The 27,354-nt window shown below is 47.4% G+C and overlaps 1 protein-coding gene across 3 annotated transcripts; it reads left to right on the forward strand.

Annotated features, from left to right (window-relative positions):
* The first annotated feature begins 766 nt into the window (after positions 1-766).
* LOC133492407 (dnaJ homolog subfamily C member 13-like) lies at positions 767-27,206 on the forward strand. Of its 3 annotated transcripts, none has more exons than XM_061804529.1 (56): positions 767-972; positions 4,586-4,666; positions 8,622-8,697; positions 8,771-8,920; positions 9,005-9,046; positions 9,342-9,542; positions 9,641-9,847; positions 9,933-10,028; positions 10,296-10,387; positions 10,937-11,103; positions 11,509-11,588; positions 11,662-11,831; positions 12,928-13,027; positions 13,114-13,221; positions 13,300-13,455; positions 14,392-14,448; positions 14,512-14,633; positions 14,700-14,775; positions 14,924-15,019; positions 15,104-15,244; positions 15,422-15,439; positions 15,668-15,750; positions 15,829-15,982; positions 16,080-16,183; positions 16,263-16,422; positions 16,528-16,590; positions 16,664-16,765; positions 16,853-16,957; positions 17,113-17,315; positions 17,397-17,481; positions 17,552-17,706; positions 17,800-17,845; positions 18,132-18,286; positions 18,364-18,565; positions 18,632-18,747; positions 18,823-18,901; positions 18,989-19,124; positions 19,542-19,726; positions 19,822-19,896; positions 19,973-20,092; positions 20,388-20,783; positions 20,858-20,971; positions 21,289-21,405; positions 21,626-21,803; positions 21,884-21,975; positions 22,056-22,155; positions 22,233-22,307; positions 22,671-22,783; positions 22,873-23,042; positions 23,121-23,163; positions 24,344-24,517; positions 24,598-24,777; positions 24,924-25,064; positions 25,139-25,282; positions 25,393-25,492; positions 26,277-27,206. In XM_061804529.1, the coding sequence occupies exons 2-56, from the start codon at positions 4,599-4,601 to the stop codon at positions 26,375-26,377; spliced, it is 6,789 nt and encodes a 2,262-aa protein (XP_061660513.1). In that variant the 5' UTR covers positions 767-972; positions 4,586-4,598; the 3' UTR covers positions 26,378-27,206. The 3 variants fall into 3 exon arrangements, with proteins under 3 accessions (XP_061660513.1, XP_061660514.1, XP_061660515.1); XM_061804530.1 differs by having other exon boundaries at positions 15,425-15,439; XM_061804531.1 differs by lacking the exon at positions 15,422-15,439.
* The last annotated feature ends 148 nt before the right edge of the window (positions 27,207-27,354 follow it).

A 27,354-nucleotide genomic window follows, 5' to 3' on the forward strand; every position in this document is an offset into this window, starting at 1 on the left:
GCACATATCCCTAAAACCGTCCAACATTAATTGGACACTCTAAGGTGTGATTGTGCGGCTGTTTGTCTCGATGTGCCTGCGATTGGCTGGCGACCAATTCAGGGTCTAGCCCAGCTCCTGCCTCTTGGCACCTGGGATAGGCTCCAGCACTCCCTGCGACCCTCGTGAGGATAAGCGGCAAAATGAAAATGGATGGATGGATGAGAATATATCTTCACTGGTATAACCATGCCAGCGATTTATAACGTGCAGAACAATGCACATCCGCTAGATGGCAGCATTTTTGACATTTTTTTTTTTGGTGTGGCGTTGCCTGTTGAAATTTTTCTCATGTAAAATATGCCCTTTAGTTCGGAAAATGGTGGGAAACACCGGTCTACAGAAAATCAAGGCGTCTGTTTTTTAATTTTCAGTTCGAGGTGCATTCATATTTAATAATTACTCCCAATTAGGGAGGGCAATTGTGACTCCTGGCGGTGCAGTTTCAAGTGTCTCGTTTTTTCGTCCAAATTCTGAACTAAAATAGATGGGACATATGTTCATTCAGTTAAAAAAAAAAAAATCCTATTTATGTTTTGTTTTTTGTTTTTTTACATAAAAATTTGAACGAGTTACGTTGGGAAACGGAAATTGACCCTCGAAAAAAATCACAACTGTTCCGAAATCAGTTTCGACCGTTCCCTCAATTAAATAAAAAATCTAAACGCCAATTACGCTGATCTCGAATCAGTTTATGCCGCCCACAAGGCAATCAGCTGACCGCCGCATGACAGGCGGGCCGTGCGCATGCGCAGTGGCCCCCGCTATGGCTGCGAGAAATATGGCTGCGTCCTGAGCGCCGTTGCTGGGGGGGGGGAAATACGGCGTAGAGCGAGCACCTTCGGCGCCTGAGCGGCGGCAGCAGCAGCAGCACACCGAGGAGGTCGGGGGCCGAGGGACGGCTGGAGTTCGCACCCGCTCGTGATTCGACAGGTAAACAATTCCAAATTTTCGCCCGTGAAATCGGATCCCGCCGCTGTTGTCGGTGTCGCCGCCGGAGCGACGCGCCAGCTAACCGCTAACGCTAGCATAACAAGATGCGAGCACCAAACTCGCGAATTCTTCTTAAAAAAAACATTGGGGGAAAAAAAGAGCTCCTTAAGCTTTTGGAGTTGAGTGGTGCGGAGGGAGATGTGGAGGCGACGCTGTCTCAGTTAGACGGTCACGAGTCGACTCCCTAGGCCGCTTTGCGGAGGACGAGTCTGCTGATAAGACAGGTAAGCAAGCGGGCAACTTAGCATCTAGCACATCCGTCAAAATGGGAAGATGTGAACAATTGTCAGCGTGTTTGGAATAAAGTCTCACAGGCGGCCTCGTTGCGTTGACAAATGACAAAGCAGGGACGTGTTTAGTTGTCAGGCCGGTCTATCATTTTTCTTTTCGAGCGTTCACGTGCAGTTTTATTGCTGCTGGGTCATTCATTGGGAATCATTTGGTCGAGTTTTTCCACAAAGAATCCGCAATTTGTAAATAATAGTAACACAGCGAATTTCACTTTTTTTTTTTAGCACATTTTCATTTAAAAAGTTGCAATGTCAAAAAAAATATATACACAGTGGAACCTCGACCTGACTTACAAGTATTTGGAAATGCTGTTTTTCCTCAAATTGTAAGATTTTGAGCGTCAGACGGTTGGCAGCAGACCGCTTTTCAACACCCCAAAATTTGGCAAATAGCGAACATCCATCCATTCTCTTAGCCGCTTATCCTCACGAGGGTCGCACGGAGCGCTGGAGCCTATCTCAGCGGTCAACAGGAAGGAGGCCGGGTACGCCCTGAACCGGTCGCCAGCCAATCGCAGGGCACGTGGAGACAAACAGCCGCACTCACAATCACACCTAGGGGCAATTTAGTGTCCAATTAATGTTGCATGTTTTTGGGGTGTGGTAGAAAACCCACGCAGGCACGGGGAGAACATGCAAACGCCACACAGGCGGGGCCGGGATCGGACCCGGGTCCTCAGAACTATGAGGAGAACACTTTCCAGGTGCTCCACCGTGTTGCGCAAATAGGTATATAAATAAAATAATAACGATAAAAAAATAGGTAAATAAAAGTAGGCTGACTGCTTGATTCTCCCAGTTGAAGTTTGCGTTCAAACTAAACCGAGTATTTCACATTTTGTATTCAGACAAACCACATCATTTTGCCTTATGAAAATACACTTTCTTAATATCTTAACATAATTGATCAATGACATCAAAGCCTTCACCGAACTGGCATTGAATTGGGGATCATCGCAAATCTTTGAACGGCTTATTTGAACACAGTGGGTAGATTAAATATTTGTCATCTGCAAAAAAACAAAGAACATAAATTTTTCTATCCATGTTTATTGTGGTATGTAAAAAAAAAAAAAAAAAAAACTCCATTGGTCCCACCGTGGGGCCATTTTTGCATAAATTGTCGCCCTAAATTTGATTGTGTGTTCAGTTTGTTCCAGAAATAGTCCAGACTGATGACGCGTGCCAGTTTGAACCTTGCACCCAGAGATGCACGCGAGCAGATTTCCAAAGTTGTCGGGCTTTCTGCGGCACGTACACCTTTGAAACAATGTGGACGCAGTTTGAATCTTTCCCACGACATCGGTGATTAATATGAAAATGTATTTCAAAGTTGGGTCATTTTCTACTTGTCAAGGATAATCCATGAATGCATCGCGATTGATTCGCCTTCGGGCAGGAAGTGTGAATCGGCCCCCGAACTGGCTCATCACATGACTCAATTCTGGATTCCGCCCTGGCGTTTTCATGATATATATATATATATATAATATTTTTGGTATGGATTTTCTTCGAGGGTCTTCACCGTGCATGGGTTTTGGATTACAGAGTGACTCGTAAAGTGCTGGTTTTCATTAGCAAACTTGCGCAGGCGTTCCTTGATTTTTGTTCAAAAGAGTCGAGGAAGGAAAGCTGGGGGCAGTCGTTGAGTTTTTCCCGGATCCTGGAAGAATGCTGACACAGAACCCGTCCCCCCCCCCCCCCCCGGCCAATGTGGAGCCTTCCACTGCCGAGGAAAGAGGAGACGGCGATGAATCCCGCCTTTTGGGACACAACAGTGGGCCCGACAGCTGCATTTTGGCCTTCGTTTATCTATTTGAGGCGGATGCAGACTTTGCAAATTGATTTCCCTCACACAATAGCTTAAATACTTTTGAATTTTCTCCTTTTTTTTTTTGGTATGTATTTTTCAAATTGCATTCATTTTAGGGATGAGGTTTTTAATTGGGAAAAAGACTTAATTTCCATTCATTTTCTAAGCTGCTTATCCTCACGAGGGTCACGGGGAGCGCCGGAGCCTATCCCAGCTGTCGACGGGCAGGAGGCGGGGTACGCCCTGAACTGGTCACCAGCCAATCGCAGGGCACACATAGAGACAAACAGCCGCACTCACAACCGCACCTAGGGGCAATTTAGTGTGACCAATTCATGTTGCTTGTTTTTGGGATGTGGGAGGAAACCGGAGGGCCCGGCGAAAACCCACGTAGGCGTGGGGAGAGCGTGAAAATTCCACACAGGAAGGGCTGGGATTGAACCTGGGTCCTCAGAACTGTGAGGCCAACGCTTTCCAGCTTATCACCGTGCCACCAAGATTTAATTTGTACCACATTTATCCTTTGTTTCTTTTATGATTTAAAAAAAAATTCTTTTTTTGAATTTACGTGTTTTTTAAGCTCGCGGGAGGCCCAATTAGCAAACGTTTATGGGTCAGGCAATTAATTGGGGAAAAGCCCATTTTGTACAAATATGTTATCATTAATCTACTGGTAGTATATGTCAATAAAAAGGTGATTTATTATTTTATTAAGCCTGGATCCTGTGTCAAGAAAGAATTTCATTTTTGGGGAGGACATATCCGAGAGCGTACAAATGTTTTATTCATGCAATGCACGACTGTCTTATGGCAACATATTTATTTTAGTAAATCTCACTAACGTCGGGTGACAGGATATAATTTTGGCAGTGGGTGGGGGCGTCTGTATTGTTGCTAACAGCACCTGGACCCCCCAATAACCACCTACAAGTGTCCCCTGTGAGGTGTGGCGCTCATTTGTTTGAAGCGGGTGCCCTGCTGCACTTTTTGACGAAGCTCATCGATGAACGTGTCGGTCGGCGTCAGAAAATTCTCCTCTTTCATTCCGCAGTATGAGACTTTTACTCTAAATCTAATCAATGACGGTGATCGATATCCCCACGGGCTCTGTGCTTGTTTTTATTGACAAGGGATCTGTGTTGTGAACCCCTGACCTCCTGATCGTGCATTCCGATTGATCGGTACGCGATCGCACCAGAGAAGCCGGTTGGACGATATATTCGTCCGCCGGCGGTTTTTTTTTTTTTCTTCCCCACCGCGCCGCAGAATGTCGAAGGGCCGCGTGAAGCGTGCGCGTCGCCGCGCCGCGAAAAGCGCGGAACCGCGATCCGGAGATGGCCTCGCGGCGTTCGGGCTTTGCCGCCGGGCTCCGTTGCCAGAAAGCAAAACGGCAAAAGGCGACGGACGTGTTCGCCGTTTTCAATTTTCCGCTGTCCGCTGTGCTTCTCAGGTCCTGCGAAAAGATGAACGTCCTGAAGGACAACAAGGACCTGGCCTGCTACTACACCACCAAGCACTCCTGGAGGGGAAAGTAAGCGCTTTTTTTTTTTTTTTTTTTTTTTTTTTTTTGGCGTGTGTCTGGATTTCACGCCTCGTCCCTGCTGCGTCATCTTTGTGGCGGGTGACAGCGGCGACTGTTCTCTAGACTTCACGCTCGGGGGTGGGACTGACTCAGGGCCTTCTTTGTGCTGACTTTATTTCATGAAATGAACCTCGAAGAACATTTCACACACACCCCCCCCCCCCCCCCGTATTATTTTACAAAGTTATTTTACCTCCGCAAGATATTAGTTGCTTTTGCGCTGCTTCTCGTGTGCAGTTTCACATTTGAACTGTTTTTACAAATGATTATTTCGATTAAATATTTGTGACAATTCTTCACGATAAATGTATTATTTTTAACAGTGCTCATAAGTATGCATATTGTAAAATAAATTTAAAGATGTTCTAATATTTTATGTAATAATCAAAAACTGTTGAACTGAACGGTATATTTAGATAAAAGAGAGAAATTTAGAATGGCTGCTTCTTGTTCTTTATTTTTCCATGTGTATTTTTCACGTTTCTTCTTCTTTCCTTTGGGCTTGTCCTGTTTGGGGTCGCCACAGCGTGTCATCTTAGATGAACGCATATTTGTTTGGCATTTGTTTTTTTTAACGCCGGATGCCACGTTTATTTTATTTATTTCATTATAATATTCTTATTTTACTATTCATTATCGTGTGTATTCTGTCTGATATTCAATACAAACAAACTACTAAACAAACTCAGGTCTCGGGTTCGATCCCGGCCCCACCTGTGTGGAGTTTGCATGTTCCCCCCATGCCCGCGTGGGTTTTCTCCGGGTGGGCACTCTGGTTTCCTCCCACATCCCCAAAACAGCACTCTAAATTGCCCCTAGGTGTGATTGTGAGCGCGACCGTTTGTCTCCGTGTGCCCTGCGAATGGCTGGCGACCAGTCCAAGGTGTACCCGGCCTCCTGCCTGTCCACAGCTGGGATAGCCTCCAGCGCTCCCCGCGACCCTCCTGAGCATAAGCGGCTCAGAAAAATGGATGGATGGATGGATGGATGTAACTATTTGATGCAAGCACGCGAGAAATGAGAGGGAGGCAGTCCTGTCTCTCGCCAAGGCCATCATGACAGATAACTGGTGAGGTCTTGTTAGGGGCTGAAAGGCGGTGAGATCGTATTACTAATCGTTGTTGTCTATATACTCAGTTCCATTAGTGAGGCTGTGGAGCATTTCCATTCTCAAGATGTGCACAAAGGTTGAATGAGCAGGACCGCACACCGGCGTCGTGCTTCATTCTAATCAAGTTTACAAAATATTGACTGAACTCGAAGTGGTTATGTCCGATACAGGAAGTTGCTCACAGCAAAGTATTATGAAACATCCAAGTGGAAGGAAATTATTATTTTTTTTTTTTTTGTTGTTGTCCTGAGCGAAATCCAAATCTCTGCATGAAAGGGAAACTTGAACCGTTCACTGTCTAATATGGAAAGTCAGCAAGAATGGAACTGAAACGTTTTATTGTTCTTTCACGCAGGCTCGATTTGAGCAAACTTCCCCTGTGAGTGTGACAATTTGTTTTAAGAACGGGACAAGCCGAAAGAAAAAGAAGTCTGCGACAATGATTTGCATTCTTGCTACTCTTAAGATGACAAACTAAAAACAAATAGAATAACTCTGCGTATGCAAAAAAACAAAACTATCCCTTCACAGTGCTAGCTTGATGCTAACACTAAATAGCTTCTATGTGGCAGTGCAACATACTGGTCCATGTTCATTTTGCAAGCTGCTTATCCTCACAAGGGTCGTGGAAGTGCTGGAGCCCATCCCAGCTAACTTCGAGCGAAAGGCGGACTACGCCGAACTGGTCGCCAGTCAGTCTCGGCGCACGTGTTGCTGTAACCCTTCAAGCAACAGCTTGAACACAAATAGTGCCGCATATAATGTAGACAGACAATGTAACAGTACGTGTGGTCATATATTGTTATTCCTGTGTGAAGAGCAACCGTTAGTAGTGCCGTACTGATGAGCTGGAGAATTTTAGGCATCACAATGAACTATATATATTTCTGTCTGTCCAGTACTGCCCCCGGGTGGCCGAGGAAGGCATACCAGAAAGAGCAGCACAATGGCCATTCAATTGATCCCATTGAATTGATCATTAAAATGCACATTGCAACCTTTTTTTGGGCGTGGCAGGGGCACCATTTATTTCATTGGGAAAAGATGACTTAAGATCCACAACGAGCATTTTGAGTTCCCCAATTTGCCACGGAACAAATCAAACTTGTATGCCAAGGCGCCACCGTGCATATACTAAAAGTATGCGGTCTCGTGCCGCCGAGCTGCCGCTCAGATTCATTCGAATGATGTGGCATAAATTGGAAAGCGGGATGAGGAGAGAAGCGACCTGTACCTTGCCTCAGGCCACCGTGCGTCACGTCGCCTAAACGGAAGCTTCCCTCCGCCTCGCGTCTTCGCCAAAGTTGTTCAGGCCTGATCGGGGCGTGCGAGAAGAAAAACAAAGCGATAGAAAGTGAGAGAGGCCCAGTCAGCACGTTGAGTGTGCGGACTGCGCAGGGAACGGAGGCGTCCGAAAGACACGCGAGCTGCGCACGCTCACAAGGAAACCGTGTCACGGCCTTTATGTGTCAACCCACATGAAAGCCACTTTTCATCTTGACATCATAAGCATTCGGTGACTGCAATTATGATCGGTGTGATGTCAGCATAAGTTCCGGAAGTAGCTTCAGCAGGGATAGTCAAGACTTCCCTTTCCCCAGCCACTTCTTCCAGCTCTTCCGGAGGGATCCTGAGGCGTTCCCGGGCCAGCCGAGAGACGTAATCTCTCGTCCTCGGGGTCTCTTTCCGGTGGGTCCCGCCCGGAACACCTCACCAGGGAGGCGTCCGGGAGGGATCCGGATCAGGTGCCCCAGCCACCTCATCTGGAGGACTAGCAGCTAGACACTGAGCCCCTCCCTGATGACCGAGCTTCTCACGCTTTCTCTAAGGGAGAGCCTGAACACCCGGCGGAGGAATCTCATTTCGGATCTTGTTCTTTCGGTCACAACCCACCAGCTCATGCCCATAAGTAAGGGTAGGAACGTAGATGGACTGGGAAATTTAGAGGTTCGCCTTTCGACTTGGCTCCTTCTTTACCACAACGGAAAGTCCACATCACTGCAGATCCATCTGTGGATCTCCCGCTCCATTCTTCCCTCACTCATGAACAAGACCTCAAGGTACTTGAACTCCTCCACTCGGGGGAAGGACCTCATCCCCGACCCGGAGAGGGCACGCCACCCTTTTCCGACCGAGGACCGTAGTCTCGGATTTGGAGGTGCTGATTCTCATCCCGGCCGCTTCGCGCTCTGCTCCGAATCGGTCCAGTGAGAGTTCGATGAAGCCAACAGAACCACATCATCTGCGGAGACCAGAGATGCGACGCTGAGGCCACCAAACCGGACACCCGCTACGCCGAGAAATTCTGGCCATAAAAGTTATGAACAAAATCGGTGACAAAGGGGCAGCCTTGGGGGAGTCCAAATCTCACCGGAAACGAGTGAGACCAAACCCTGACAGCGGTCGAACAGGGACCGAACAGCTCGTATCAGGGGGTTCGGTACCCCATACTCCCGCATAACCCCCCCAAGATTCCTCCTAATCAGTTGATCAGAGGACATCCCAATCGATCAATAGGATTGCGTATTGTAAAGGCCACTGATTAAAAAAAGACGGGATACGCTGGTATCGTTATAAATGCCGTTTTTTTTGTGTTCTCAGTGCCAGGCGCTGCATACAAGAAGATCATTTTGAACAAATATTTGATTCAAAGTGTCCCAAAATGATCCTTATTTTTTTTTTTCACATGGCTTTAACTAACGCGCAGCAGTGGTTCAAAGCAGGTAAACGGATAACCAAAGGGTGTGTGTTGGGTTTACCTCCGTAGCTCACCAACTGTTTTGTACGTTCCAGGTACAAGCGCGTCTTCTCCGTGGGAACGCACGGCATCACCACGTACAACCCCACCACGCTAGAAGTCACAAATCAGGTTCGCGACAACACGGAGCGCATCAACGCGTTTTGGGTTAAGTCCGACGATGTTTTTTTTTTTTTTTCCCCAGTGGCCTTATGGAGACATTTGCGGAATCGGCCCAGTGGGAAAAGGCCAAGGAACGGAATTCAGCCTCACGTTCCGAAAGGGCACCGGCAAGAAGTCGGAGACGCTCAAGTTCTCAACGGAGCATCGGACCGAGCTGCTCACGGAGGCGCTGGTGAGGGTCCGACGTGCGTTTTTTTTTTTTTTAATTGTAACCCTCCTCGCAGGAGCACCTCAACGTATTTTCCTTCATTCGCAGAGATTCCGAACAGAGTTTTCAGAAGGGAAAATCACTGGCAGGGTAAGTAGGAAGAGTGTCCGCATCTTTTTTTGATTTATTATTCATGTTGGGGGGGGGGGGGGTGTAAATGCCAACAGGATATTCAAATGGAGAACTCTGTGAAACAAAAAGGAAAGACTAAAAATCATAAAATGAAATGTTTTGGTCATTGCACCACTTGTCCCTGGTGCAGGCACATCGTAGCGTACAAAATGGAAGTCAAAATAAAGCGCGTCGTGTACTTTTACGCCGATCCTTAGCAAACCCTCGCTCACGAGGAATTTCACGTTAATGTACGTCGTTTTCCGTCCACCAGCGGTACAACTGCTACAAGCACCACTGGAGCGACACGCGGAAGCCGGTCAGCCTGGAGGTGACGCCGGGCGGCATCGACCAGATCGACCCGCACGCCAACCGCGTGCTGTGCTCCTACGACTACCGCAACGTGGAGGGCTTCGTGGAGGTCTCGGACTACCAGGGCGGCTTCTGCATCCTTTACGGTGGCTTCAGCAGGCTGGTACGCTCGTATTACAATTTTATGTATAAAATGAATCATTCCATATGTCGTGTTTGCGCGTGATAGGTAAATTGGTTCATAAACGCTTTCTCGCTCAGCACATGTTCGCCTCGGAACACCGGGACGACATCATCCGCAGCGCCATCGAGCACGCGGGCAACTTCATCGGCATCATGCTGCGGCTGAGGAAAGAGGCGCTCACCTTCGAGAGCTTCGCGACCGACCGGCTGGGGAAGTACAGCTCGGACGAAAGCATCACGTCGCTGGCCGAGTTTGTGGTGCAGAAGATCACCCCGCGCCACGCGGTCAGGACGGGCGCCATTTTGTTTGTTCCGCTTCTTTTCCGCTCATTTCTTCTTGTCTGAAGGTAAATGTTTTGTTTTGTTCCAGGAGCCCGTAAAGCGCATCCTGGCGCTGACCGAGACGTGTTTGGTGGAGAGGGACCCGGCTTCCTACAACATCGTCACCATTAAACCCTTTGGAGAGGTGCAAATGTTTCATTTTGTGTGAAATCAGAATAATCTTCGTCGGCCAAGTATGTTAAGGGCCCCAAAAAAAAAAAAAAAAAAAAAGTTTCCATAAATTGAAGCCCGTCTGGTACTACCGCAAACGGTTCACGGTCCATTTTTAGGACATAAACACACGAGCGCATGTTGTCATTGAGTAATGTAAGAATACCAGTCATGTGCTGATGTTGATGCGATGACATCACGAACGAAGGTGGCTTCTCTCTCCTCTCCGTATTTCCTGCAGGTGTTCGCTCTCATCTGCGATGTCGACAACCCTCAGGTGTTCGCGGTCGAATTCATCCGAGGCCAGATCAGAAAGTTCTCCTCCACGGAACGGTACGTTGAGCTTGTCTTCAATATGTATTATGGGTTAGCTTAATTATGATGATTATAATGATGGGGAACATAATAAATCGCCGTTCATGCTTTCATTCACTCTGAAGGACAATTTAGAGCGCATGTGGCAAACTCGAGGACCGGGGGCCAGATGTGCCCCGCGAAGGCAAATCACGAGTATCAACTTCCATGATTTATTTATTTATTTATTTTTTTCAAATTTGAATCAAAATTTCAAACTGTCATATCATAAATGATGACGTTGAGATATTGCAAGTGTTTTTGTGTTACCGAACATCAACAATAGTTGAAAAACGCATTGGTCTTGATTTGTGATTGCAAAAACTAGTTGATAAATTAATTTAATGTGTAGATTTAATTAAATTAATGAAAGATTTTCGTGTTTTCAGTCATAATGGCCGACAGAAACCGTAACCCCAATTTGGCCCGCGATGAAAAGGAATTTGACACCCCTGATTTCAGAGTCTTCAGTGGACCTAACATGATGGCCTCGAAACCATTTCATAGCGTCTCTTTCCCCTTCCTCAGGGACTCCCTGCTGGCCAGCCTGCTGGACGGCGTGCGCGCCTCGGGCAACAGGGACGTGTGCGTCAAAATGGCCCCCACGCGGCGCGGCCAGCGATGGGGCCTCCTGAGCATGCCCGTGGACGAGGAGGTGGAGAGTCTGCACCTCAAGTTCCTGGCCGCGCCTCAGAGTGAGTCACGAGTGGAAAACAAAACGGCTATCTTTTTTTTTTTTTTTTTTTTTTTTAAACCTGCTCCGTTTTGACCCAGGGCATGTTTACTTATACACATCACAAATATTGTTTGTTGCCATTACAAACGCAAGTCATGTAAAATAAATCATTTCACATTTGATTTCAGTTTAGCTTCAAAAATCTAGTTTCATACCAAAAAACTACTTTTTAACGCGTGTCTGTTGGGTGAGGAGAAGCGGCACTAAAACAGGCCAAAATCCATGTGTCACGGTGTGAGACCAGCGGTATGAAAAAATGGTCCAAAGAATTTTCATTGCAACTTCACCGAGATGCCTGGAAAGTGACACGGAAATGGCTGAATTATAACACATTGCAATCCACCTACTTCATTTTTTCTCACAGATGGGAACTTTGCCGACGCCGTATTCCGATTCAACGCCAACATATCCTACAGCGGCGTGCTGCACGCAGTAACGCAAGACGTGAGTGTGTTCGAGTCCGTCTGTGTCCGGATTGACTGGAGTAGCTCATCGCTCCCATTTGCCTCTTTTCAAGGGTTTGTTCTCGGAGAACAAAGAGAAGCTCATCAACAACGCCATCCTGGCCCTGCTGTCGCAGGAGGCCGAGCTCCCCGCGCTCAACGCCGAGCTGGAGAGCCACTTCCAGGCCATCCGTCGCCTGGTGGCCTCGAAGGCCGGCTTCCAGGCCTTCACCCAGCTGCCAAAGTAAGGGGCCGTCGGCGGCGGCGGCGCTCGCCTCGCCTCGTCCGGTGTTTGCCGAGCTGCTGGTAACGGGCATGCTCTGTCATTCCAAGGTCTGGTCAAGGGTCTGGACTCACAGACGGAACGTAAATATGTATCCATACATCTCAGTCTGCCCGGCGTCTGCCTCTCTATCCCGCTTGTGCTCGTCTTTCAGCTTGCTTTTACTTGATACAAAATTTTTTTTCCAAGTCTCTTTTCTGCCTAATTGCTCCCCGAAGCTCCATTTGCCTTCTTTTGTTTTTTTTTTTTTTTTCCCTGTTTTGGTCTTTCATTTTTTTTTAATATTTGTCGTCTTTCTGGGTCACTGAGATGTATATAAGGAACAGGTGCATAGCCTATTATATTTAGAAAATGCTAAGTTAAAGATGCACAGAGACAACCGTTTTTATCCTGAAAGCAGTCACGTTTCCCCACATGTAACCGCTATATTAAAGGGGGCATATGCATTTTTTTTCCACAATTTAAAATTTTTGCCAGGCGTGTAGGTAACATTTGACCTCTATGACAACAATACTCCCAACGAGCAGGATTACATTACATTTTTTGTATTGCTGAAATTGACCTTTTTTGACAAGACAGCCCTTTATCATGTGCGCCCCCTCCTCTTTATCTTGCTGCGGATACAGTTATTGTTACCATGGCGATTAGGGGCAGAGCTACAACGCCAACCAAGATAAGCGGCATCTTTTTGGTGTTAATGACTGACTTTTTTTTTTTTTCCCCAACATCTGCAGCACCGTGTTTCCAGATAACAAACAGAGGGATTTTTTTTTTTTTTAATTCATCATTAAGCTAAATTTACATTTCCAGAATCAGGGGGGTAAAAAAATATGTACTTTTTGTTATTCAATTTCAGACTTGATGGATGAGGATGGCATTGAAGCTGAACTATTTGTAAAGAAGCTGTTAAAAAGTCAATTTTCCAAAATATGTCCTCTTTAATTTGTGAGCATCATGAGCAAACTCCATAACATAATTCAAAACAAGACCGGTTGTCATGCGTCCAATGTCTTGTCTTAGTCAAAAAAAAAACAGCAGCAACGTTTATTTGTTCCAGGTTCAGGGAAAAATTGGGAGTAAAGACGGTCAAAGCTTTAAAGAGGAACAACAACGGTGTGACGCACGCCGCTATTGACATGCTGTGCGCCCTGATGTGTGTAAGTAGCGTCTCGATTTCTTTGCACGTCGCCACGTGAGTCTGAAAGACCTCTCGATGAAGACCACTTCCTCCTCCTCCCAAAAGCCCATGCATGACGACTACGACTTGAGGCAGGAGCAGCTCAACAAGGCGTCTCTGCTGTCGTCCAAGAAATTCCTGGAAAATCTGCTTGAAAAATTCATCACCAATGTGGTAAGGCCATTTCTATTGTGGTCCCTTATGAAGAAAATTTTTCGTTCGGTTAACTGAAACCAATTTTTTCCCCTCCAGGACCACGGAACCGGGGCTTTGGTCATCAGCTCCCTGCTGGATTTTTTAACGTTCGCCCTGTGCGCCCCCTACAGCGAGACCACCGAGGGCCAGCAGTTCGACATGCTGCTGGAGATGGTGGCCTCAAATGGACGGACGCTCTTCAAACTCTTCCAGGTCTGGAATATATGTATGTTTACTAACTGCCGTTGGTCTTCGTGTAGCAGCATAGTCCAGCGGTACCTCGGTTTTTAAAAGAAAATTTCAAGATTTTTCTGCTTTGGTTTTTGAACGAAAATTTGAACACCCTGACCAGCTGACGCACGATGATTTGTTGTTGCGCTTTTGAACGCTGCTCAAAAACCGGTCTACATGAGATTCTTTCTTTGTTAAAAAGGGCCGAGTCACCCCCACCGAAGACATTTGAAACAGTTGTTTTGCATTGCTTTATTTCTTTTGTTCCATTAACCCTACCTCGAGTTGCAAGTTAAATTTGTTGTACATGTTATGTACTTTCTATACAAATAAAAAGGTTCACAAGGCTGGGGGCCGAGTCGCTACAGATACGGCAATGCACTCCCAGCCTAGGATACGCTACTGCTAACGTGTACATTTTAAGCAAAAAATAAATATATTCTGAAATAATTCAATTATATTAAGTATTTAAACTATACATGTATTTTCACTATGCAGTTTATTATCAGGAAAAGCAAAAAAAAAAAATGCTGTAAAAAATAATTTTTAGGCTAGGAACGCATTATTTCATTTTCCATTCATTGTAATGGGAAAACACGCTTCGGTTTTCGAACGCTTCCGTTTTCAACCGGCCTTCTGGAACGGATTGTGTTGGAGAGCCGAGGCACCACTGTATTTTAAAATGGGATTACATTTCAGAATAGCTACGAGAAAAACGGTATGAAAACTAAAAAAAGTGGCATTAAATTCCACAATAGATTTTTTGGGGGAAAAAAGCTAAGCAAAATCTGTGTGTCTGTCTACAGCTGGTTTACCATTGTAAAATACAAGTTATAATTTAACTTTTTCACGTAATTCCATGATTTTGTTTTGCTTGAATGCTAACGTTCTCTTTGAAATTCTCATTTTTCTCCTCAGCATCCCTCTATGGCTATCGTGAAGGGAGCGGGCCTGGTGATGAAGGCCATTATTGAGGTAACGAGAAGGAAATATTTGACGTGCTTGCGTTGTCGCTCGCTCACGCGTGTTCGCACGCAGGAAGGCGACAAGGAAATTGCCACCAAGATGCAGGATCTGGCGTTGAGTGAGGGGGCCCTTCCTCGCCATCTGCACACCTCGTTGTTCACTATCAGCGCGGACCAAAGGATGCTCACCAACAGGTCGGGGAGAAAGCCGTTGGGGGGGGGGGCATATTGATCTGCAACTGAACATGTCTGCTGTTTTAGGCAGCTGAGCCGTCACCTGGTGGGACTATGGACTGCAGGAAACCCTGTCGCCATGAACCTCCTCAAGAGAATATTGGTAATGTTTAACTCTGTGCTTTAAACTGGCCAACGTTTTTTACCTATTAATGTAAATTTAATGAAATTTTCCAAGGGTGGGAAGTTTTGCCTGATTGCTGTAATTGTCAATCTACAAAATTTCCGTCTCTTTTTGTTGACCTTTTTAGCCGACCGGTCTACTCGCTTACATGGACAGTCCCGACCCAGTACCGGAGAAAGATGTGGATCGAATGCATGTCCGAGATAACTTGAAAATTGCCACGGTAACAAGACGGCCTCGCGTGACCTCAAGCTCCACCCACCCTCCGCTGAAGATGTCCCCCCCCCCCCCCCCCCTCCCGGCGTAGGACCTACTCAACCGCAACAAGGTGCCCGAGTGGCAGCGGATTGCAGGCAAAGCTGCCAAAGAAGTAGAGAAGTTTGCCAAGGAGAAGGCAGATCTGGTCCTCATGCACTGGAGGGACAAGATGGGCATCGCCCAGAAGGAGGTGAGGACGATTTGACTTTGTCGTTCGGCTTGAGACTCTCAAAACGACTACCTACGCCCACAAAAAAAAAAAAAACAAAAAAAAAAACAAAGCCACCATCATCTTCTGTTGAATGCATCGTGCAATAATTACCCTGTGTTGTCTCTGCCCCTCCTTTCTGCTGTCAAACTATTGTAGCAGGACAGAAATAACCTGGTAAGTAAGGCCTGACTGACGGGATCCGTGCCATTTTCTCTTGTGCGTTGCGCTTACTCTGATGCCGCCTCTCACAACTTCAGTCTCCTCCACGCTGGGTGTCCATTCACGCCTCTTCATTCCGTGCTTTTCCTCATCCCCACTTGCAGTGAAAGTGGACACATTTTAAATACTTTCGAAGTGATGAAAGAAGCAGGTGGAGACGTTGCTTTCTTCATCTGGTTGCAGAATCCCAACCAGAAGCCGGTCATCCTTCGGAAGAGACGGCAGCGGATCAAGATTGAAGCCAACTGGGAGCTTTTCTACTACAGGTAGGCGGACATGCCCGTAACAAGAACCCCGAGTCTTGTCTATTCGAGCCCAACGATGAGTATCGTTGCCGTATGTAGATTCCAGCTGGACCACGCACGCTCCAACCTCATCTGGAACCTGAAGACCAGGGAGGAGCTGCGGGACGCACTGGAAGGGGAGATGCGCGCCTTCAACGTGGACCGTGAGCTCGGCAACACCACCGTTATCTCCTGGAACCACCAGGAGTTTGAGGTTTGTGTCCACACGGTACCTTTTTTTTTTTTTTTTTTTAAATAGCTTTTTTATCTTCACACAACAGAGGAAAGTCATCGTAATATGTTGTCGGCAGGTGAAATACGAGTGCCTTTCCGATGAGATCAAAATAGGTGACTATTACTTGCGCCTCCTACTGGAAGAGGATGAAAATGAGGAATCGAGTGCCATCAAGAGATCGTAAGCTAATAAAACTCATCTAATATTTCCCCTTTTATCGTAAAAGATGACTTTTTCGTGCCTGCCTTACGCCTTCTAGGTATGAGTTCTTCAACGAGCTCTACCACCGCTTTCTGCTCACGCCCAAAGTCGCGATGAAGTGCCTTTGCCTGCAGGCGCTCACCATAGTGTACGGCAAGTGCTTCGAAGAGATCGGCCCCTTCACCGACACCAAATTCATCGTGGGCATGCTTGACCGCGTGAGTGCAGGCAAACGAGCGGCTGGAACGCTTGCTTTTGTCGCGCTGCCGGCTTTTTTTTTTTTTTTTTTTTTTTGAACGAAATGTGAAATTGTGCGTTTGCAGTGCACGGACAAACTAGAAAGGGACAGACTCATCCTCTTCTTGAACAAGCTGATTCTCAACAGGGTGAGCCTACCCGTAGCGTTGATCTCTTTCTGCGATGAGGATTTGCTAGAGACGCTTTTTCCTTTCGCTGTAGAAAAACGTCAAAGACATAATGGACTCGAACGGGGTGCGCATCCTGGTGGACCTGCTCACCTTGGCCCACCTGCACACCAGCAGGGCTACGGTCCCGCTGCAGGTAAACATCCGCAGCCTCGATTTCCGACTTCACAACCCGAACTGCGTTCAATGATTTGAATGCACGCGTTTCCTGAATTTACCCCAGAGCAACGTCTTGGAGGCAGCTCCTGACATGAAGCGAGAGAGCGAAAAGGAGTGGTACTTTGGGAACGCAGACAAGGAAAGAAGAGGACCTTTCAGTTTTGAAGAGGTGTGCAGTCCTTTTAAAATGTGTTTTTTTTTTTTTTTTTTGGTCAAAATACCTCATGGATTAAGATGCTGGCTAGCTTCCAAGTCAGGAACGGAGAAAGTTGATGACGTACATGACTATTAACATCGTTTTATGATGCGATTTTTTGATTTCAGATGCAAGAGTTTTGGACCACGGGGGTCCTGTCGGCCAAGACGCGTTGCTGGGCCCAGGGCATGGACGGTTGGCGCCCCCTGCAGGCCATCCCGCAGCTGAAGTGGTGCCTGCTGGCCACGGGGCAAGCGGTGATGAACGAGTCGGACCTGGCGACGCTCATCCTCAACATGCTCATCACCATGTGCTCCTACTACCCCAGCAGGTCGGTCGCTGGGACTTTTTGGGATGCATCATATTGGTACTATTCCATCATTTAAATTGTTTTTTTTTTTTCTTTTTCCAGGGATCAGGACAACGCCATTATTCGCCCATTACCAAAGATCAAGAGGATGATAACTGACAATGCTTGCCTGCCTCATATTGTTCAGGTATTTATCTAGTAAATACCAATCAATTAAATTTTTTTTAAGCCCCCCTCGCCCATTCTTTTCTTTTTAGCTCCTCTTGACGTTTGACCCCATACTGGTGGAAAAGGTGGCCAACGTCCTGCACCTGGTGATGCAGGACAACCCCAATTTGCAGCGGCTCTACTTGACGGGGGTCTTCTTCTTCATCATGATGTACACGGGCTCCAACGTGCTTCCCGTCGCGAGGTACAAAATGCACTTTTGTGCGTCTGATTCGACAGCGAGGCTCTGTTGGAGGAATTCAGTACGAATATGAATATGAACTTTTTCTTCTTGTAGGTTCCTGAAGTACACTCACTTAAAACAAGCCTTTAAATCAGAAGAGGTAACGATGTCTTATATTTCTAACCGAGATGCAAATACACCCCAATCTTTGATCCCTAAACACTTTTTGACAGATGCAGACAAGGCATACAACAATACTAAAAGGCATACATTTCTTTTTCTCTGCAAAAACAACTTTGTTGCAATGGTCGTCAGATTTTCGCGTAGCACGTCTGTGTTGAGCCAACGCATCATCAGTACAGTTTTAGTTAAGTTCTACAGAAAGCTTACACAAATCTGCAAGGGTTTGCTATAAATCCAATATGGCGCCTGTCTTGCGTCCTTAGTCCAAAGGTCAGGACATCGTGCAGCGCAGCGTGCTGGGACCAGTTCTCCCCGAGGCAATGGTGTGCTACCTGGAGAACTACGAGGCCGAGCGCTTCTCCGAGATCTTCCTCGGCGAGTTCGACACCCCCGAGGCAATCTGGAGCTGCGAGATGAGGTCGGAACCGGATCCGCTCGGTTGCAGATGCGTCGACGTAGGCTTTGGATTTACGTTGACAAGTTTCTCTTATTCAGACGCATGATGATTGAGAAGATCGCCGCCCACATCGCTGACTTCAGCCCGAGGCTGCAGAGCAACACGCGCGCGCTCTACCAGTACTGCCCCATCCCCGTCATCAGCTTCCCCCAGCTGGACAACGAGCTCTTCTGCAACATCTACTACCTCAGGCACCTATGCGACACCGTCCACTTCCCTGATTGGCCTATTCGAGATGCTGTATGTGCCGTCGCTCGCTTTCATTTCTCAAGGAAAACACTCGTTTTAACACCGTTAACCTTGTAGGTGAAGCTGCTGAAGGACACCCTCGAAGCATGGAAGAGGGAGGTGGAGAAGAAACCCCCCTCCATGTCTATAGATGATGCTTACGAAGTCCTCAACCTCCCCAAAGGACAGGGGATGTGAGTCCACCTCTTCCAATATGAAACATGGTCTGTGGCTCCTTGTCCATTCCAACATTTTTTTCTTTTCTAAAGGCACGAGGAAAGCAAAATCAGGAAAGCTTACTTCAGGCTGGCGCAGAAGTATCATCCAGACAAGAACCCTGATGGCAGGGTGCGTTTTTATACTGCTTATCACGTGCACTCACTACTACACTGGTCACCTCGAGCTTTCCCACACATTTTATTTCCGCTCTTACAGGAAATGTTTGAGAAAGTCAACAAGGCCTACGAATTCCTCTGCACCAAATCGGCACGAGTCCTCGATGGGCCCGACCCGGAAAACATCATCCTCATCCTCAAGACCCAAAGCATCCTCTTCAACCGGCACAAAGCTGGTACGCAGACACAGGCTCGTACAAGTACCAGTCGTCGTCCTCCACCGCGACAACCTCCCTCTCTTTGCTCACTGACCCATCTCCGAGCTGGGGGAGAGGGGAAAACCAGATTAAATGTAGATAACAGTGGTGAGGTACTAATTGCATTCTCGGTGTGGTTTAACCAAATGCGAGAGTGTACAAATACGTTTTATCAAAAAAGTCTAATTCCGTCAATTTTGTTTTTCGGTATTTTGACGAAGGCACGTCACAGAAATGCTAAGTTACCTACACACTGTTGTGGAAAAACAGCCGAATGTCCTCTTTAAACTTAGTTTTACATCCCTGGTTCAAATTTGAGGTCATTTAAGCCAGAGTTGGCTGTTAGGCTACAAAATGCCAAAGCGCTTTACTTAGCCAAGTACTCCATTGTTGTAGAACTGGAGCCCTACAAGTACGCCGGCTACCCCATGCTCATCAAAACCATCACCATGGAGACCGAAGACAACCTCCTCTTCTCCAAGACTTCCCCTCTACTGCCGGCCGCCGCCGAGCTCGCCTTCCACACCGTCAACTGCTCGGCGCTCAACGCCGAGGAGCTGCGGCGCGAGAATGGCATCGAGGTTTGTTTGTGTTCTGATTTTGATTTTACTTTTGTAATAATCTAAAACGCACAGACTGGCAGGATTGTGATCGTGTCCCTTTTGGAAAATTTCAGGTGTTGCTGGAGGCTCTTTCCCGCTGCGTCTCCGTGCTGACGGCATCCAGCAAGGCTGACGACATGGCCGTTCAGGTGCGCAACGCGTGAGCCGTCTGCCCTCGGGTGTCTTTTTAACGATCTATTAAAAATAATTCATCGCGTGTCTCAGGTGTGCGGGCACATCTGCAAGTGTTACAGCGTGGCGGCACAATTTGAGGAATGCAGAGAAAAGATGATCGAGCTGCCCTACATTATCAGAGACCTTTGTCACATTTTGTACTACGGAAAGGTGAGCAGTCAAAATATCGAACAGGAATTATAGTCGCCGACTGACTTATTAGTAATATTAAAATAGTAAGTAAATCCAGTCCAGTGCAACATATCCTTGCTTAAAACACGACAATTTCCACTTTTAATAATAAGCAAAATCTATTTTTTTCTGATTGACGAATGGAATTGTCAGTGTAATACTCAAGAAAAAAAAAAGTGCAATCTTTATTGTGAATAAAAAAAAAAAAAAAAATGCGCTAATCTAACCACAAAACGATTTTGAGTTGTGTTGTGTTCTTGTATCCTTCCCTCAGGGTCTCCCCAAAACCGCAGCCCTGGCAGTGCAGTGCGTCAGCTCCTTCGCGGTGGACTTCTTCCTCCAAACGCAACTGTACCACGCCGGCGTGCTCTGGCACCTGCTGGTGCACCTCTTCAACTACGACTACACGCTGGAGGAGAGCGGCGTCCAGACCAGCCAGGACTCCAACCAGCAGGAGGTGGCCAACCACCTGGCCAAGCTCAGCCTGGTGTCCCTCAGCCGCCTGGGGGGCTACCTGCCGGCGCCGCCCATCTCCAACGGCGGCAATCTGGCTTCGGAAACCAACGGCGTGGATAGCGCGCCCCCGGAGAACCCCACCATCCGCAAGAGCCTGGCCGCCATGTTGACGCCGTACATCTCCAGGAAGTTGGGAGTGGGAACCTCCGCGGAGGTCGGTTGAACCGGTGGATCGGCGGCGATGCTGTCTGCGAGGACCGCGGACTTCATGTCCTGTGATCTGTTCAGGTCTTGAAACTGCTGAACAGCAACTCTGAGAACCCCTACCTCATCTGGAACAACGGGACACGAGCCGAGCTGCTGGAGTTCCTGGAGAGTCAACAAGAGGGAAACATTAAAAGAGTAAGAGTGGCACGGGTGCTTAATCTTACCGGCTTGGGACATCTGCCTCGCACTTCTAAATTCCTTGTTTGAATCTCGGACACCGATTGAAACTTCTCCCTGTGCACTGGTTTTCCGAAAACATAGGTTAGGTTTATTGAAGACACTAAATTGTCTGTGCATCTGAATGTGAGTGTTCTCTTTGTCCCTTATTATGCCCCGCAATTGACCAACAACCTGTCCGAGGTTTACCCCACCTTTACCTCCAGCTCAGAACAAGGGATGTAGAAAAGGAAATGGATGGATATCTTACCTTAGCTCACCGTCTCTCTCGACAGGGGGAGAATGACGAGAGCTTTGGCGCAGAATTCATATTCAGCGATCACAGCAAAGAGCTTATCGTCGGGGAGATCTTTGTACGCGTTTACAACGAACAACCAACTTTCCCGCTTGAGGTAAGCTTTTCCAGTGTAGTTGCAGATTTTTCAGGGTGGAACAAGTCCAATCTAATATCTTTGGATCGACGACGTTGTTCCCTTCTGCGCCATATCACTAATCTTGATGGGAAAATGTACTTCTTAATACCCGTAGATAAATATTTGAGTATCTGTAGTTATTTTGACATGTTAAGACAGCTGGAAATTGTTTTAAATTCGTTCCCTTTCTTGCGTTCAGTATCCCAAAGCATTTGCAGCGAGCCTGCTGGACTACGTGGGCTCCCAGGCCCAGTACCTGCACACGCTGCTCGCCATGAGCCAGAGCAACAAAGTGGAGTCCCAGCAGCACGCAGAGCGACTTCGCTTCGCCGAGATGGCTCTGGAGGCTCTGCGCAACGTCATCAAGAACAACCCAGGTCAGAGCCACCTCAATCTCGTCGCTGGCATCTGTCTGAGCTGTCATTGAGTAAAGTTGTTTCTTTTCTTGTGATTTCAGGCTCTGAGATGGAGTGCATTGGCCATTTCAAACTGCTATTTTCCCTGCTGCGGGTTCACGGGGCTGGCAGGGTGCAGCAGCTTGTGCTGGAGGTGCAAAAACATCCCCAAAGCGAACTAGTCAAGCATTTTCGCCGCTGCTTCCTTCAAAGCCGTGTCATCTTTCTCTGCAGGTTGTCAACACGGTGACGTCAAATCAAGAATGTGTGAGCAACATCGCAGAGTCGCTGGTGCTGTCCAATCTGCTCTTGCTGCTGCACTCCCTCCCATCAAGTAGGACGTTGACCATAGCAAAACAGAACTCATTTTCTTTTGTTTATGCTCCTGATTGTCAACATGTCTTCCTCCAGGCAGGCAAATTGTGTTGGAAACCCTCCACGCTCTGACATCCAACACCAAAATAGTCAAAGAGGCCATGGCAAAAGGTTTGTGGGAATCAAAATCGGCGAATGCTCCTTGCATGTGGGCAAGCGAGAGTCGGCAATGCACCTTCAGCCGTTTGGTGAACGGGACAAGCCATCAAACACGCGCGTAGAAAACGCAAAAACTTGCAATGAGCTCTCTGTCGGCCACAACTCAAGGTCCAAAACCTCAATGAATAGCAACAGTTGGATCCATAGGTTAATTGTACCACCTGCCATATAGTGGAAGAGCCTTTATTTGTTGTAATTTTCAGGCCAATTAATTGAAATTGGATTCTTTCTTCCAGCAAATCTGATGATCCCCAAAAGCGCAGCAATCCCTGCTGCGATTGGTCATGCCGTTTATTTTAGTTTTTTCCATTACAGGGGCTCTCATCTACTTGCTCGATCTCTTTTGTAACTGCACTCATCCTCAAGTTCGTACACAGACGGCCGAGCTCTTCTCCAAAATGACCTCGGACAAGCTGGTCGGCCCCAAGGTTGGCGTCGCAAACGGGCTTGTGTACCTGTCCAAAAATCCACCAATGTGAAATTATGTTTAATAACCTTTTTCTTTTTTGCCTGACAGGTCCGTCTAACCCTGATCCGCTTCCTCCCCGGCGTGTTCATGGACGCCATGCGGGACAACGCCGAGGCGGCGGTGCACATATTCGAGGGAACGCACGAGAATCCCGAGCTCATCTGGAACGACAGCTCCCGGGAGACGGTGTCCACCACTGTGCGGGAAATGATGCTCGAGTAAGTCCCGAGAGTTGGAAATCGTGCCATGTGACAAAGACGAATCCAAAGCGTTAAGCAGCGTTTGTCTTTTTCCAGGCACTTTAAACAGCAGAAAGAGAATCCTGACGTCAACTGGAAAGTAAGTCCACGAAAGGTTCAGATTACATTCCCATCAGTACATTTTTAAGAACAATTTTGTGGTTTTGCAAACTTAGACTGAAAATATCAACAAACAAAAAAAATACATTGCTAACCAAGCCAACTGTGAGCTATAAATTTGAAATGCCGCTTCCAACTTTTTCATTTTTTTTTTAACCCACATTGGTATCCCCCTCGCTTTTTCTTGGTGTAAAACTGAATTATTGCTTGCAGAATATCTTTCGCAATGCATGTTGAAAGCTGAACGATGCTCCCAAACACTTTTAGGGTTAATGTTATGTTGCCTCCTATATTTAAAATACAAAATTTGCTTTTTGGATGCTTTCATCCTCGATCAGGCTGTGCCAAGGTGGAATTTTAACATTACACACCATCTCATCCTGCACTCTACTTTGCCTTCTGACCAGATCTTTATCACTCGAAAAAGAGAAACATTCATCCACTTTCTCTGCCATTATTCACATACTCCCAACATTCATTAAAACAACAGCGTTCTATTTATTTATTTTTTTTACTTTTACAATTATTATCGAGAGTAAACATAAGCAGCATGTCTAACTCGTCTTTGCTCTACGTTGCCCAGACTGTGTTTTTAACTAAAGCACTGGTAGTGGGTGTTGTTTGTTATTACGAGTGTACCCCTTTAAGAGCGGGGGGGGGGGGGGGGGGCGATGTCCGGTAAACTAGGGAGTAGAAGTAGGTTGAGCAATAGCTCGTTTTTAGAGACCGTGTGCTTCCGTGTTGGGGAAAAAAAAAAAAAGACGTCAGGCTGTAGTTCACTGCACTGGATCAGTTTTCATCTATGCTGAGTGTTGCGACAAGTGCGCAAATGCGCAGTTGCACAGCTGAGAGGGAACATTGCGCTTGGTACAATGATGGACAGGGTTTTGTGCAGGGTTGCTCAGATTTTTTTTTTTTTGTCTGGTTCTCAAAGGAGCATCAGAGGTTCTTGCTTAATATTATTTCTTTTCCCCCCCTCCGACCTCACTGGATAAACTTCAAGATTATGGAACTGTGGGATCAGCTAAATTCAGTACACGTGCGCGGTCTCACATCAGTTGAGATCTTAAAAATCAGTATGCGTTATCACCTGCTTCATACGCCCTTGCTGAGGAACATTTTATGAACAAATGACGATGCCGACGCTTGCGTGTGCTCAGCTGCCGGAGGACTTCACCGTGGCCTACGGGGCAGGCCAGGGCGAACTGGAAGTGGGCGGAGTCTTTCTGCGCATCTTTATTGCACAGCCGGGCTGGGTGCTGCGCAAGCCTCGCGACTTCCTGGTGTCGCTCCTGGAGACCCTGACGGAGCTGCTGGAAAAGAACAACCCCAATGTGAGCCGCGCACGGGATCCCGAGCTGGTTGACGGCGCGACGACTTTTTCCCCCGCTTATTCCCGAAAATGTGCTTCCAGGGGGATGCGCTGGAGACGGTCACCACGGCAGCCGTGTGTCTGTTCAGCACGCAGACGCAGCTGGCCGATCAGGTTCCGCCTTTGGGTCACTTGCCCCGCATCTTAGCCGCGCTCAACCACAAGAACAACGCCATACCAAAAAGCTGCATCCGCGTCATCCACGTGCTCTCGGACAATGAGGTACCATTGGCATTTGTTTCAAATACATTGGACCCTCACTATTAAAAAGCGGGTAGGGACCAAGAGCTGACGTAAATAGTAAAAAATAATAATAAATAAAATGATACATTTTGGGGGGTGGGCTCCGTGATGGTGTGTTTGTCTAGCTCTGCGTACGCGCTATGTCCGCCCTGGAGGCCATCGGGCCACTCATGACCGGGATGAAGGTCCGCGCGGACATGGCCGGGCTGGCCTGCGAGGCGCTGAACCGCATGTTCCAGAAGGAGCAGACGGAGCTGGTGGCCCAGGTGACGTTAATTTGCCACGCGGCACGCCGTGTCCGTTTCAACGCTTTTAGCTTGAAGGGTCTGCTGCCGCTCAGGCTCTCAGGGTGGACCTGGTTCCGTACCTGCTGAAGCTCCTGGAAGGAATCGGCCTGGAGACCCTGGACAACCCCTCGGCGACCAAGGCCCAGATCGTGAAGGCTCTCAAGTCCATGACTCGCAGCCTGCAGTACGGAGAACAGGTCTGTGGCTCTGTGGCTCTGTGGCCCGAGCGTCACGTTTTAAACTTCAAAAAGGGGATTGGGGGAAGTTTTTGTGCGTAGCCGTGTGATCATTCATTCGTCCTTTTCAGGTGAATGAAATCCTGGCCAAATCCTCCGTGTGGAGTGCCTTCAAGGACCAGAAACACGATCTCTTCATTTCCGAGTCTCAGACAGCAGGCTACCTTACAGGTATTTCCTCTTCATTTCCCCTCGCTTGTGAAACCGAAAAGGTAGGCGGTGCGTCCGTAACGCTACGCCCTGTTCTCAACGCACGCCTTGCCGCTGAATCCAAGCCTTTTTCTTTCCAAATCCCTCAACTTCCCGCTTCTGGCGTTTTCCTATCCTTTCTTTTCTCTCGTCCTCCCACCTTTTACTCCTCAGGGGTTTCCACTCCCTCCCTCCTGGCCGCCAGCAGCCCTCTGCGAGGGGGGCTCTAGACTCCCGAGCTGGGCCCTCAGAGCCCTCCTCTCTGTTGCACTACTGCAGGTAGACTGCGCCCGCCTACCCCCCCCCCCCCCCCCTTTTGCCTGTTCACCATTCCATTCCCACCTTGCCACCACGTCGCCTCCTCGCCACTCCCTATTTGAGCACATTTGATTTTGCACCTATCACAAAGTACACGGTAATTTAAAGTTTGGATGATAAAACAGTTTTGACTCTTGGGGCTTCAACAAAGAGCCAGATTTTCCTGATCCCATCTCATCTATTTTTTAGCTTCTATGGAGGTCATCAAGTTCTTAATTACTCCTTAGGAATTCATTCAATGAGTTCCATGGTGACGTTTGAAGTGTCAAACCGAAAAGTCGACCGATCGTCTTCGTACGTCAGAATATTAAAAATCAGATTTTTGTAGATGTGAATAGCTTCAGCTTTTTACGATCGCTTCTTATCTTGGAATATTCATCAATACCGTAAACCAATGCGCTCATCAGACCAAATGCTAAGGTGGTGGTTGTCATCCCGACTCCCGCAGGGCCAGGAGTAGCCGGTTACCTCACGGCGGCGGGAAGCGGCACCACCGTACTGCCCAGCGGCCCACCCCCGGTGGACAGCGAGCACGGAGATCAAGGCTGACGGCGGGTTGGGGGGGGGGACGAGCACTCGCAACAGCCACAGGTCGGGCTCAGGCTCCCGGGTCGCCCCGTTCGGCTCCCCCTAGCCCGAAACGAGGGAGACGCAGATGGGGAGGAGGATGTCGGTGGCTCCTCCCCATGTCGCCACCTGCCCTCTCCGATCGGCGCCTCGTAAATTGTTTGAAATTGTCTTAACAGATGGGCCACGTTTTTGTTTTTCGTGCTACACATTTCTTGTGATGATGATAACGATGAGCAGAAGTTTACTTTTTCTATGAATATATTTTTTACTCTAGATTTTTTTTTTTTTTTGTTCCCGTGGGGAAAAACATCGGCAGACTGACCGTTATCAGTTGAATACGTCTCTTCTCCTTGATCTTGAGTCCTCTCGCGATGTCCCGATTGGCTCCACCAGCCCCCTTCCAAATTTACAGCCTCAATCACGCCTCAAAATTTTCTCAACGGAAATTACAAATGAGATCTTTTTTTTTTTTTTTTTCTCAACTCAAGGATCCCCAGATGCCGCCTTTTTTTGGCCTTGATTTCCCTTTTCATTCCACGGCTAATTTTTATAAAATAATTCCCTCCCGTTGCCCCCAATGGAAGAACAAGCAAGTAGAATATTTATCAATGAATAACAACTTCCTGAAATGAACTTCTGCTTTGTTGACCGGACGAATTGTTGAGTGTGTGTGAGAGAATAGTGGAGTACGTGACATCCTCAATGTAATATTACGTATATAAACTTTATATATTAAATGTACATTAAAACAATGAATCAGTCGCACTTGTACATAAAATTTTAAGAATAAAAGGGAACCCACAGTGTTCATTTGTCTCTGTCTGTGTGATCCATGTGACATAAACGTGCAGTAATGTCGGTTAAAAAAAACTTTTTCTTCCGGAATTAATGTCATTTATTAAAGATATGGACATTAGCGATTGGTTGATGGTACTGTAAATAGTGTACTGACACAT

The sequence above is a fragment of the Syngnathoides biaculeatus genome, chromosome 19, assembly GCF_019802595.1.
Source record: "Syngnathoides biaculeatus isolate LvHL_M chromosome 19, ASM1980259v1, whole genome shotgun sequence".
Classification (NCBI taxonomy): domain Eukaryota; kingdom Metazoa; phylum Chordata; class Actinopteri; order Syngnathiformes; family Syngnathidae; genus Syngnathoides; species Syngnathoides biaculeatus.

What these genes read in the sequence shown, in the direction of transcription:
- LOC133492407 (XM_061804529.1), top strand. Translation starts at nt 4,599, where the DNA reads ATGAACGTCCTGAAGGACAACAAGGACCTGGCCTGCTACTACACCACC. An exon ending in AAGCCTTTAAATCAGAAGAG is followed by an intron (nt 17,846 to 18,131) that starts GTAACGATGTCT and finishes TTGCGTCCTTAG; the next exon opens with TCCAAAGGTCAGGACATCGT. An exon ending in AGACGGAGCTGGTGGCCCAG is followed by an intron (nt 25,065 to 25,138) that starts GTGACGTTAATT and finishes GCTGCCGCTCAG; the next exon opens with GCTCTCAGGGTGGACCTGGT.